The sequence below is a fragment of the Primulina eburnea genome, chromosome 8, assembly GCF_022965805.1.
Source record: "Primulina eburnea isolate SZY01 chromosome 8, ASM2296580v1, whole genome shotgun sequence".
Classification (NCBI taxonomy): domain Eukaryota; kingdom Viridiplantae; phylum Streptophyta; class Magnoliopsida; order Lamiales; family Gesneriaceae; genus Primulina; species Primulina eburnea.
The window spans coordinates 42,970,673-42,982,837 of record NC_133108.1 but is presented as its reverse complement, the minus strand read 5'-3'; the positions used below and the strand labels follow the sequence as shown (position 1 = coordinate 42,982,837).

The following is a 12,165-nucleotide window of genomic DNA, read 5'->3' as shown; positions in this document are numbered from 1 at the left end:
AAATCTTTTGAACAATCACTGAAAGTTATCCGACATCTCCAATTTCCCAATAATGTATCATAAAAAGACCAGGATATGCGCATGTTTTTTCTATATAACGAATCGACATTTCACAAAGTTGTTTATTGTAATTACATGCCAAGGTGCATTAATTGTGATATACTATGAAGAGAAATGAGACAAAATGCAGTTTGTTTTTATGTCGGCTATCAGTGCAAGTATCCATTTTGTTGAAGATCTTATGGTTGAAGGAGTTTGGATAATTAAATGCATGATTCAAGAGTGACGAGACTATTGAAGCATTCACAATATGTATTTCAAGCACTCGTTATTATATTATCTTCAAGTTGCTTTATAACAAACACATGTTGTTCATATATGTTCATTAATGATTAAATTGTGATGCCTTACTAAGTCTAATTGTTCAAGCTATTGGTCGAAGAGTAGTATTTGTATATGTCTTAGCTTAAGATTCAATAGACAGTTTGTGATCGCATTTGTCTAGAAAATATTTTAATCGTTTCAGTACAGAAATAATTGGATAAATCCTAACTGAAGTGTGTTGTTACAAGTTATTGTAAAACAAAAATCTTTTGGTGGATTCATTCTTTAAATAATAAAAGGGGAGACGTAGAATGATATAATACTAGTCTATTACTCTATTATATAATCCATATTCTTTGCCTGTGAAAAATCATTTTCAGTGGTCTAGCTGCATCTAGCCATCAAAAAATATGCATTAACAACTGACAGCTATTACAAGTTCAAAAGAAAATTTTAAAGAGTTTATGCACTTCTCTCTAAACTATATCTTAGATTCCAACACTTTCGAATTTTGGTTATGAGTTTTCTAATTTTTTTTATATGTATGGATAAATTTATGGAATTTATAAATTAGGTTGAAATCTATGTACGTAATTGATTGGAACGAAACCATATTATAATATAAATTTGATCTAAAGTTTTGTGTTTTGTAATAAATAAAAATAAAAAGAATTAATTGGTCTAATACAACGTACTACAAACGAGATATAGTCAATAAATCGTCGAGAACGTACTTTTTTTCTTGTCCGAACAAATTGTGTTTGTATTCTTTTTTACACAACAAAATATTTTTATGCTCTCTCGAACCACATTTTGCCTCGTATAAAATTTGGTATAAAACTTTAAAAATATATATTAATATATGATATTTAAATATCAAATATTTCAAATATGAAACTAATATATAATTTTTGAGTACTCAAACATATTTGACAAATATTGTTATTAATAAGTAATAACTCATGTTTTTTCCGATATAATATTTTAGTACCAATGTTTCATATATAACACTAACATATAACTTTTTTAATACCAAACAATTATTGATATCAATGACATGCATCTTTTCTCTCATGAAATTCGATACAAAACATATGAAATGTGATATTATTATATAACATCAAATCTTTCAAATCCGGTATCAAAATTTTCAAATCTGATATAAATGAGTACAAAAACAAGTGTAACAAATGTTGTATTTATATAGATCCTCCAATTTTACAATCAAAATCTTATCTTTTGTCCTAGATTTAAAATAATTAATACTCAAATATCATTTATTAGTTGCGATCGGTTTCACTTCTACTCTTAATAGCGTAACCACAAATTCGATGTATAGAAAACCATTCCTTATCCGATGACAAATTTTTCCAATATAGTGATGCTAAAGTCATTTTGAAAATATTAATTTAATTCGTTTCGTAGCTTGACTTGGACTAAAACAGCTCGTACCTTGAATTTGATACAATTTTGGCTAAAAGAAGATTTATCCTTCCCATTTGAATATTTTTTTTATCACTGCAAGTAAACTTTTTATAATAGAGACGAAGTACACGTAAAAATAAACAATGGACAAGTTAAATAGCTAACACGGAAAAAAATCAAGACTAATGTTTAGTGTTTACCTATAAAAAGGGTTTCCATTTGAATTCTTTGAAATGTGCTATTTTTATTAATAACTTAGTTGCTGTAATTAGTTGAAAAATCAACGTAATCATTCATTTTATGATAGACATAATTTGAACCTGGTCATTTATTATTTTAAAAAAAAATTGTAATCAAATTGGAATTTGATTGTGCAATTGGTGACGTGTGTCTTGACTTTTGGTAATTAACAAGTAAAAAAGTACATTTTTTCCTTGTAACTTTCAATTTTCATTTTATTCATGATTTTGGTCTAATGTTTTGTATCGACTAAGTTCGTGAGTTGAAGACTTTCTTTCTTTAATTTCCTTTCTTTTTTTTAAATAAATTATAAAAAAAATAGAATGTAAATAGCAGCAGTCAAATACTTTTAAATGAGACTAATCATGGAAAAATTGATTTGGTTTTCTCGAAATCAGCAAATCCCTCTCTATTTATGGTGAGCTAATTGACCGAACCCTTTCCACTGCAGTTGGGTGGGACCTAGATGGCTGGTGGATAAACGATGAGTCGTTCAACCAAGGATTTAAGCCCTTTCTTTGTTTGCATTTCAGGTTGGTTGGAAAAATGGAATTAGACGATGTAATAGTCTGATAGGCCCTCTTGTCCGATTACTCGTTAAGACAATTCCTCGCACATAATTAAGGGAGACATTGAAAGGATATTTTTTTTCCCTATAACTTGCATTTTCCATTTCATTCCTAATTTTGGTCTACTGACTCACCATTTTTTTTCTTCGATTTTAATCATTTTTTTATCGAATGCTGATGTGCTATCGATCAGACACATAAGCAATATGCTCGTCGCCACGTCATTATTTTCTAATGATATGTTAGCTTTTCGATTGAAAAAAATTAAAACTCGAAAAAATGCACATTAGTTGATTAAGACCGTAAATTGACTTACATCAGTAAAAAAAAAAAACCGGTAAGTTATTGCAATTTTCCACTTAAAAATAAATTTCAATTCAAGCTATTATCAAATTAAAAGCGAAATAGTGTCGCTTGATTTTTATTCCACTCACTTGTAATAAAAACTCCCAATTCGAGAAGTAGTTTTATCTTTATCAAATGACAATCTTCTTCTTCTTCTTTTTCCTTTTTTTTTCAAATTTCGTGATAAAATTCATTAAAAATATAATTTTAATCTTTAAATCACATTAAAACCAAATAATTTAACTGAAAATTCAGGAGAAGAAAACAAGATTTAATTTATCTTAGACGCAATCCACTTTGAATAATTTAAAAAAAAGGATTTTTTTCCATAACGACGTAGAGAAACCAATATTTGAGGGGGAATATTTCTGTCTAAAGTGTTATTTTTTAAGGTCCATTTATTTTTATTATGATTTTCAATGATGGATAGATAACTAATTAAGTGATGTATTTATTACTCGAGCATCATTAGGATAACTCATTTTACAGACATAATTTGAACCTTAACCATTGATTATTTTCAAACAATTTGTAATCAAATGCAAATTAGATTGTAAGATCGGGACACATTTCTTACTTTTGAATTTTCTTCTTAAGAAGTAAATTTCAGTTCAAACTGTAATCAAACTTGAACCAAAATTTGTATCTATATGATTCTATTTAATTTTTCAAGAACTCTCAATTCCAAAAGCAGCCTACATTTAGTATAGAAAATTTCAAATTATAAATATTTCAACTTGTTAAGATCAAACTTGGATCTATGTTATTGTATGATTGTTAGGGATATGCAACAGTCAGTTCGATTCTGTTCGGTTCTATTTTTTACAATATGATTTGGTTCAATATGGTTTGAGAAACAAATTTAGTCATATATCAAGTTTTATATTTTACTAATGATGAATTACATATAAAAATTTCAATACTCTTTTAAAATATCTAAAAATATCGAAGTTTTAAAAATTAAATAAAATAAGTAATTTAAAACAAATATAATCAAAATTCATAATCCATAATCAAATATCAAGCTTGTAATTTATCTCACAAAACATCCGATTAATATCTTCCATTAACTCCATCTCATCTCATGAACATTTTGAATAGACAACGACATATTATTATATTAAAACATACTACCTAATACGATAGAAAACCAAAAATTCACAGTCTAAAAATATAAATTATCATATGGGAAACATTAAAAATATCAAAAGAAATATGAGTTTGAATAGTTTATGATGGACGTGGAAAATCTAATTAAAAATATTTTTGACTATTTATTATTTATTATATATAAAACGGTTATTTCGATTTTTACGATTTTTTAATTTTGAAAATGAACGTAGAATGGTACTTGTCGAAAACTTAAAACAGAAACCAATCGAAAAACCTTTTAAATCGAACCATAAAAACCGATATTTACGATCATATCGGTTTTTTCCGGTTTTAATGAATATCCCTAACGATTGTTTCACTTGAGACTCATATTTTTTGTCTAGGTATCACAAAGTATTTGTACTCTGCATTTTAATAATACAATTCCAATGGCTGCTTTCGTCTTTTTTCTAAAACAAAAATAGCAAAAGGTTAGGCTAATAATTCGGACAGGCCTCCCTCTAAAGTCTGGTAGATATCATTTTATTTATGTGGGCATTATTTTCACATCATATCAATATGTAAGATCTTGACACACCTACAATTTTTCAAAAAAAAAGTGAGTCCTATATATGCATGGGCAAATCTTGGTTATCCATCCTATAATGAGTACAATGTCCACATGAGTAGGATGAAATAAACCCTAAAGTCTGGGAAATGGTTACTTTCGTCTTTTTCTAAAAGTTAGGATAATAATTATGATTGACCTCCCTCTAGGGTTAAAATCATATATATATATATATATATATATATATATATATATATATATATATATATATATATATGAATCTTGTCCATCCAAACCATGTGAGGACAGTGGCCCCACGTAGCATCGAACGAACCACTCTGGACCGTGGCAAGAGGGCCTGAAAAAACGACGTGTGTTCACTTTGAAAAACAAGTTTGGTCCTAGAGGCCCATGATAAAGGAAACAAAATCACATTATTGGGCCTCCAAAAATAAATCGATCACGAGGCGGAAGTATCCAAACATCAAAATAATGGCCCGTTAGAGCTCCAACCATGGGCTGGTGCTATTTGCTGCACTGCAGCTGCTTCAATTCTATATTGCATTAGTACAACATAATTTTCCTTTTTTTCTATTTTTTGGGTTTTTTTTTTTACTTGATTAGATTGAAACTAAGGAAAATTTGAAATTTTCCATTCTGGATATTGTTAATTAATTTACTTTCTATCTTTTGATTTTTTTTCAATGTTAGTTGTATTTCATCGGGAGAAGTGATATAAAAATATACACATGAAGTGTCATGTTGATATCAGGTTAGCAACCGTAAGGGAAAAACCGAAATCGTAAAAAAAAAAAAATTTGATTAAGATTGAAGTATGACAATGTAACCAAAATTGTAAGAGACCAATTTATCATATCAAATGTGTGATTTTTTATTAAAAGTAAGTGAGCAAGTCTGATTTAAGAAAATTTCGCGGAGCTATATCTATGAGACGAATCGACTCGATTTATATTGGAGCGATAAGTAATATATTTTGCGTAAAAAAATTAAATTTGTATGTGCAACGAGTTGGGTAGGATATCATTTTCACAAAATTAACATATGAGACGGAATTATATAAATTTTTGTGAAAGTAAGTTAAACAATAATTTATATTATTTTATAAATAATAATTATTTTTGATAAAATTATTATTTTAATTATCTGTGATATATTTGTACATGGTATTTGAAGTATTAATATTTTTAATAACTACGAAGGAAATAAAGTAAATATTATATCATTTAACTATTTTTAATCAACATGAAATAAATAAAATAACTAATATTTTTAATAACTATGAAGGAAATAAAGTAAATATTATATCATTTAACTATTTTTAATCAACATGAAATAAATAAAAATGTTATTTGTATTCCCTTTCCTATATTTTATACATCCGACACTTATTTTTTTTATCAAACGTAAAAATTATAACATGTTTATTTATTTATTTCATGGAAATTATGGATAACTTATATTTCAATGTCAATTCACAATGCTTATAGGATAATGTTAGGCAATGGTCTCGCATCTATTTAATTCTTATATTATAAGAGTGGGTCTCATGTGAGACCGTCTCACGGATCAAAATCTGTGAGACGGGTCAACCCTACCCATATTTATAATAAAAAATAATACTTTTAGCATAAAAAGTAAAACTTTTTCATGGGTGACCCAAATAAGAGACCCGTCTCACAAATACGACCCGTGAGACCGTCTCACACAAGTTTTTGTCATATTATAAAACATAATAACAAGCATAAGTCAGATGATGATAGAGGCTATGACTATGTGTGCCGGAACCACGTCGTATTTTTCAATATAAAACATAATATTGGTCGTCTTTTTTACATGTTTTTAGATCCATATGCTTCAAATTTTCCTAATTTCAAGATTTTTTTATTGTTTTTATTTCAGTGATTAAATAAATAAAACCAAATTTATCAAGGAATCTTAAACATTCATTATTTTAAAGGTCAAAATTGGTTCAATTTCAATAGGTAAAAAAAGGTAATATAAACAAAAATGGAAATACTTGACTCTTACGAAGCCACAAAAGCGCTTTTGTATTTCCGGTCCTCAAGCAGAATCGTGTCAATATACAATTCAATTTCAACCTCAAACAAAAATTGAAATCCGCGACTGGATCAAAAATATCAACCCTAAAAGTCTCGATTTTCTTCCGATCCACGAATTCCAGCGGAAGAACGTGAAATCATACGTACGTGGTCAGATATTCATGATCGGAGACGATGTATAGCAATTTCAAAGAACAAGCAATCGAGTATGTGCGGCAGGCAGTGGCGGAAGACAATGCAGGAAACTATGCCAAAGCCTTCCCTTTGTATATGAACGCTTTAGAGTATTTCAAAACCCATCTGAAGTACGAGAAGAATCCTAAAATTAAGGAAGCCATCACGCAGAAGTTTACGGAGTACTTGCGGCGGGCCGAGGAGATACGGGCCGTGCTCGACGAGGGCGGGTCGGGCCCGATATCGAACGGTGATTCTGCTGTGGCGACCCGGCCGAAGACCAAGAAAGATGGGAAAGATGGGAATGATGGGGAGGATGGGGATAAGGAGAAGCTGCGAGCTGGGTTGAGTTCTGCTATTATTAGGGAGAAGCCGAATGTTAAGTGGAATGATGTTGCGGGATTGGAGAGCGCGAAGCAGGCTTTGCAGGAGGCTGTGATTCTTCCTGTGAAGTTCCCACAATTCTTTACCGGTATAATTTACATTTTTTTCCACCTTTCTTTGGTTTGGGGGATTTTTTATTAGCTTTTGTGCTTTCGTGTTCTCCTTTTTTTTGTGTAGATTGAAAAAATTTGGTATGTGTTGAAGTTGATTTCTCTGTGGTATGGTTTTTATTGTTAGTGATTGAGGTTAAGTTTCAACTTTGTTTAGAATGACTGATATATTTCGATTCCAGTCTCGTATCTCTTGTCATGCTGATGGGAATGGAAATAAAATTAACTTGCTGAGCCTGAAATAGAGTTGCAGGGCAGCAGGAATTGTGAGACATGCCTATGTTTCCTTCATTCAGTGCATGATTGGATGCCTATTGCTTGGTGGTTTTGCGTTTCCAGGGCATTTTCCTTTTGCTGCTGAGATATATGGACTTTTTCACCAACATCGTTTTTTTATTTGGATTATTGATGTGTTTGTGCTGTAACTATGTGGATTAGTTTTAATAATTGATGTGAATACTTGACTTCAAAATGGGCTTTGTTGTGATTGCTGATGCAATCTCATGTTCAAACTTCTAAGTTCTAACATTATTTAAGTTGTCACTTGAAAAGATTTCCTAATATAACTTTAACTAGATGATCATGACCTAGAAAGTAGCTAGTTCTTCGAAGTGAGAAGTTGATAAGAGTAATGGTTGGAAATGTGTTGGTGTGACCTCATTGACACTTTCTATAATAAGAATCTGCAAATATATTGTTTGTTTGGTGCCAAATGCAACAAATGTAAAAGTTTTGGTTACAGGATGCTCATTTTTATAATCTTCTTCTTTTCGTTGCTTATTTTAAGTTGGGGCTTTGAATGTAAGCGAATTAAAGATACAATGTGAGGAACCAAAAAAGTTTGTGGTGGTTATGTCATTTCATACTTCAGTTTGTATACAAATTAATGTCTCTTTTTTAGGCAAGAGGCGCCCATGGAGGGCTTTTCTTTTATATGGTCCACCTGGAACAGGAAAGTCATACTTGGCCAAGGCTGTTGCAACTGAAGCTGATTCAACCTTTTTCAGGTTACTCTTCTATCTTTATGGCTCTAATTTTTTGTAAATATGAATTTAATTCCTTCAACTGTAGTAAATTCTTGTAGAGAAACCTACCGTTTTATTGATTATGCGATCTTCCAGTCGTCTGATGTAAAAATGTCAATATACTTTCTGCCTGTTGGATATCATTTCCCTGGAATGGGGTCTACTGTTTCATTTTTGCATTTGTTTGATATGCCTCTTGATTGTATTGTTATGTGTTGCTTTTCTAACTTTGAAGAATATGTTGGGAGTTCATTTGAAAAAATTGTTGTCTTACTTTTTTATTTTGATCTGTATTCTGTTTGAGATCTCTTTATAATGTCTTTCACTAATACAAGTATGTCCTCAATGGATGAATAGCTGAATAGTTAAATCTACTCGGGTTACTAGAACTTAATTTGATCGACATTCGGCTCGAGAGATTTTTGCATTTTTGCTAGACCTCAGTTTTCTAACATAATGATCCGAGCCTGAGCAATTTAATCGTTTGATAATTTGATGATTTAAGATTGCCCAGATGAGCCAAGAAAAAAGAACATGATATTGAAAACTATATGATTCTCAAGCTTGTCTCATGTTCGATCCTTCGAAATTTGTTACTCAGTTAAAAGTTAACCAATTTTAAAGATCAAACACAATTTAGAATTTAGTAATCTCGGAACTTCAACGGTCTTTGAGCTCCACATAATAGGTCTTGTGTGAAAAACAGATATGAAGTGCTGTATGGTCACTGGTCAGGAATGACGACAGTTACTTTATTGAACAACACTCCTGAAAAAATTATTTGGTGATCAATTATGTCATTAATAATATCAATTTCCAAGGATCAAAGCTGAAAATAGTTATTTAAACCACTGTTTTATGTAAGGATGGTTTCTCGCTGCTCTCTGCTTTCAGTTTATGTTGTTTGTGAGGATAATATTAGACTTCACAAATTTATTATCACTCTAGAACAAGGCAATATTTTTATCATGCAGATTTAATATGCTACCTTCCATATATCATTTTTAATTATTGAGTACCGGGGCCTTAAAGTTGGTGAGTTCCAATTGCTGTTTCCCAGCATTTCTTCTTCAGACTTGGTTTCGAAGTGGATGGGTGAAAGTGAGAAACTTGTCTCCAATCTTTTCCAAATGGCTCGTGAAAGTGCTCCCTCTATCATATTTGTTGATGAAATAGATTCCTTGTGTGGCCAACGTGGAGAAGGAAATGAGAGTGAAGCTTCAAGGCGTATTAAAACAGAATTGTTGGTGCAGATGCAGGTAATTATTGTTGCAAACTATGGGACCACGGCTTAATTTCTTTTGTGACTTGAAGAAATTTGTGTAGTAGAATACACCCTTGTAATTGGATTTTAATGTCATGCTCCAAAACTTATTGTCCAATTTCTTTTGTGACTTGAAGAAAAGTTATGTTTCGAAGTTATGTGTAGTAGAATACACCCCTGCATTTCTACAACAGACCAATTTGGTTTGTATAATCAATCACCAGATTAGACTATACCCTCCAAAATTGATCGATTTTCGTGTTAAAGATTTACCAAAGTGGATAGAATTCACCCTTGTAATTGAATTTTAATGTCATGCTCGCCTTATATTTTGCCTGGTTTATTTAGTCACAGTTGCCTTTGTGATACCTGTTTCATTACAAATATAATTGTGTAGAAATATTTTTTTATTAAAAAATTAAATACGATCCACCACTTGAAACATAGCTTAAATATTACTTCAATAGCTTTTTAGTTTGTAATCATGGGACTACCATTAACATTTAGGTATCGAAATATTTTATCTTTTCATCCCTGGTCCTTGTTTTTTTCCATGTGCTTGGTGTCACTGGACACTGATATTTCTTCTCTGATGGAGAGAACTTGGATAGCTTACCACTTTACTACTATCTAATACCAATTATCAGGGTGTAGGCCACAATGATGATAAAGTTCTTGTTCTTGCTGCCACAAATACTCCTTATGCTCTTGATCAGGTAACATTCAGTGCCAAGTGGGCAGAATTTTGTCTGATAAATGTACACTAACTATGAATTTTGACTGATGAATGTACATTAACTCTGAATTTTATATGTAGGCTGTTAGGCGACGATTTGATAAGCGCATACATATACCTCTCCCAGATCTGAAGGCACGACAACACATGTTCAAAGTAGGGAATTTATTTTTTTCTTTTGTCCGGAGAAAGAATTGAATAAAAAAATGCCATAGTAATGTCGTCTCATATGTATTACCACACTTGTGCAGGTGCATTTAGGAGATACTCCTCATAACTTGACTGAAAGTGACTTTGAATTCCTAGCTCGTAAAACTGAAGGCTTCTCTGGTTCAGATATTTCTGTCTGTGTAAGTGCAATTGCTTTATCAACTGAATTTTCATGATTAAATTGCACATTCTGGCTCCTTCACACTTCTCATCTTTTTCATGAATTTAAATAGGTTAAGGATGTTTTATTTGAGCCTGTACGTAAAACACAAGATGCCATGTTCTTCATTAAAGCTTCTAATGGTACATGGATGCCATGTGGACCCAAGCAACCAGGCGCTGTACAGATATCCATGCAGGAGCTTGCTGCACAAGGACTTGCTGCAAAGGTATTAATTTGGTCTCACACAGATTCTTTGTATTCTTAACACGGAATATGAAGTTGACGTTTTTTACCTTTGAAGTTTTTTTTTATTTTTTTACCATGCGTCTCTTAGTAATCTGCTTTGATAATTACTGTTCTACTCTGGGTTCACGAAGCAAACATTTAGCTTTTGTATGGGAATGAGGAGTTAGTGACTTGAGATTTCGTATCCTGTGTAGTCAAATATATGTAACAGAAATCGGAGATAGAAATTAATGCACGAGTTGTAAGTAGACGAGGGCATAATTCCATTGGAGTTTATTGAGCACATAATCAATCTTGTGTAAAATGCCTCGTTACTGAATAGACGAGAAGCAACTGTCATATATGGCATTTGGAGAGTTAAGGATGATATAAAGAATGATGACACGCTGAAGTAATCTTTACGCCAGTGAGTGGGAACAAAGAAGAGCCAAATGATAAGCTCTTATATTAGAAGGGGCTGAGGTATCTCGGTCTCAAGTAATCTATAGCTTTTGTGTTTAATGCTCCATATTAAAACCCAACTGTAGTTTTGATACAGGATAGAACAACGAGTTCGATAGTGTCTTTTTACAGAGATTCGTAATTAAAAACTTAGCACGTCCCTACCTGATAGATACCTGTATAGAGATTAGCAACAAGTGCGTCATAGTTCTGATTGATTCCTTTGTAAACATTAGCAACTGATTGCTTCGTACTTCCGATTCCTGCTTTTGTAGATCATCCCTCCTCCCATTTCGAAAACAGATTTTGACAAGGTTCTGGCGAGACAGAGACCAACAGTTAGTAAATCTGATCTCGAAGTGCATGAACGATTCACAAAGGAGTTTGGTGAAGAAGGTTGATGAACTTGATATGCGGACTATTCGAGGTGTTGGTGTAATTTGCTTGTGTTGTTTCTTCATGGGCTGTCATAAACCCCATTAAGCAGGATGGAATTCGACACGCTATCGATCATCGATATTTGGCAGAAAATTAGCTACACTTTCAAATTTCATGTAATTTATAGTGCTCACTACATGAAAACGATGTTCAGAAAAGCTGTTATTATATTGTGTATTCCGTGTGCAATGCTTATTGCATTGAAGTTTTACCTAACCTTTGCTTCATTGCAACTTTAATTTGCTTAGAGAAATTATGATTTTAGTCATGTTATATTTGAGGATTTGCGATTCGATCTACTATGTTGTCAAACATTATTCTTTATTATTA

At 31.6% G+C, this 12,165-nt stretch overlaps 1 protein-coding gene across 2 annotated transcripts; it reads left to right on the top strand.

Annotated features, from left to right (window-relative positions):
* The first annotated feature begins 6,646 nt into the window (after window positions 1-6,646).
* LOC140840006 (protein SUPPRESSOR OF K(+) TRANSPORT GROWTH DEFECT 1-like) lies at window positions 6,647-12,134 on the top strand. 2 transcript variants are annotated; one of them, XM_073207071.1, is made up of 8 exons: window positions 6,658-7,290; window positions 8,214-8,319; window positions 9,398-9,596; window positions 10,249-10,317; window positions 10,419-10,493; window positions 10,589-10,687; window positions 10,781-10,936; window positions 11,673-12,134. In XM_073207071.1, exons 1-8 carry the CDS (start codon window positions 6,819-6,821, stop codon window positions 11,796-11,798), a joined length of 1,302 nt encoding a protein of 433 aa, XP_073063172.1. In that variant the 5' UTR covers window positions 6,658-6,818; the 3' UTR covers window positions 11,799-12,134. The 2 variants fall into 2 exon arrangements, with proteins under 2 accessions (XP_073063174.1, XP_073063172.1); XM_073207073.1 differs by lacking the exons at window positions 10,249-10,317; window positions 10,419-10,493; window positions 10,589-10,687; window positions 10,781-10,936; window positions 11,673-12,134 and having other exon boundaries at window positions 6,647-7,290; window positions 9,312-9,443.
* The last annotated feature ends 31 nt before the right edge of the window (window positions 12,135-12,165 follow it).

Coding starts and splice junctions, on each gene's coding strand:
- LOC140840006 (XM_073207071.1), top strand. CDS start 6,819: ATGTATAGCAATTTCAAAGAACAAGCAATCGAGTATGTGCGGCAGGCA. Junction 8,320..9,397: donor GCTGATTCAACCTTTTTCAG/GTTACTCTTCTA, acceptor GCTGTTTCCCAG/CATTTCTTCTTCAGACTTGG. Junction 10,318..10,418: donor CTCCTTATGCTCTTGATCAG/GTAACATTCAGT, acceptor TTTTATATGTAG/GCTGTTAGGCGACGATTTGA.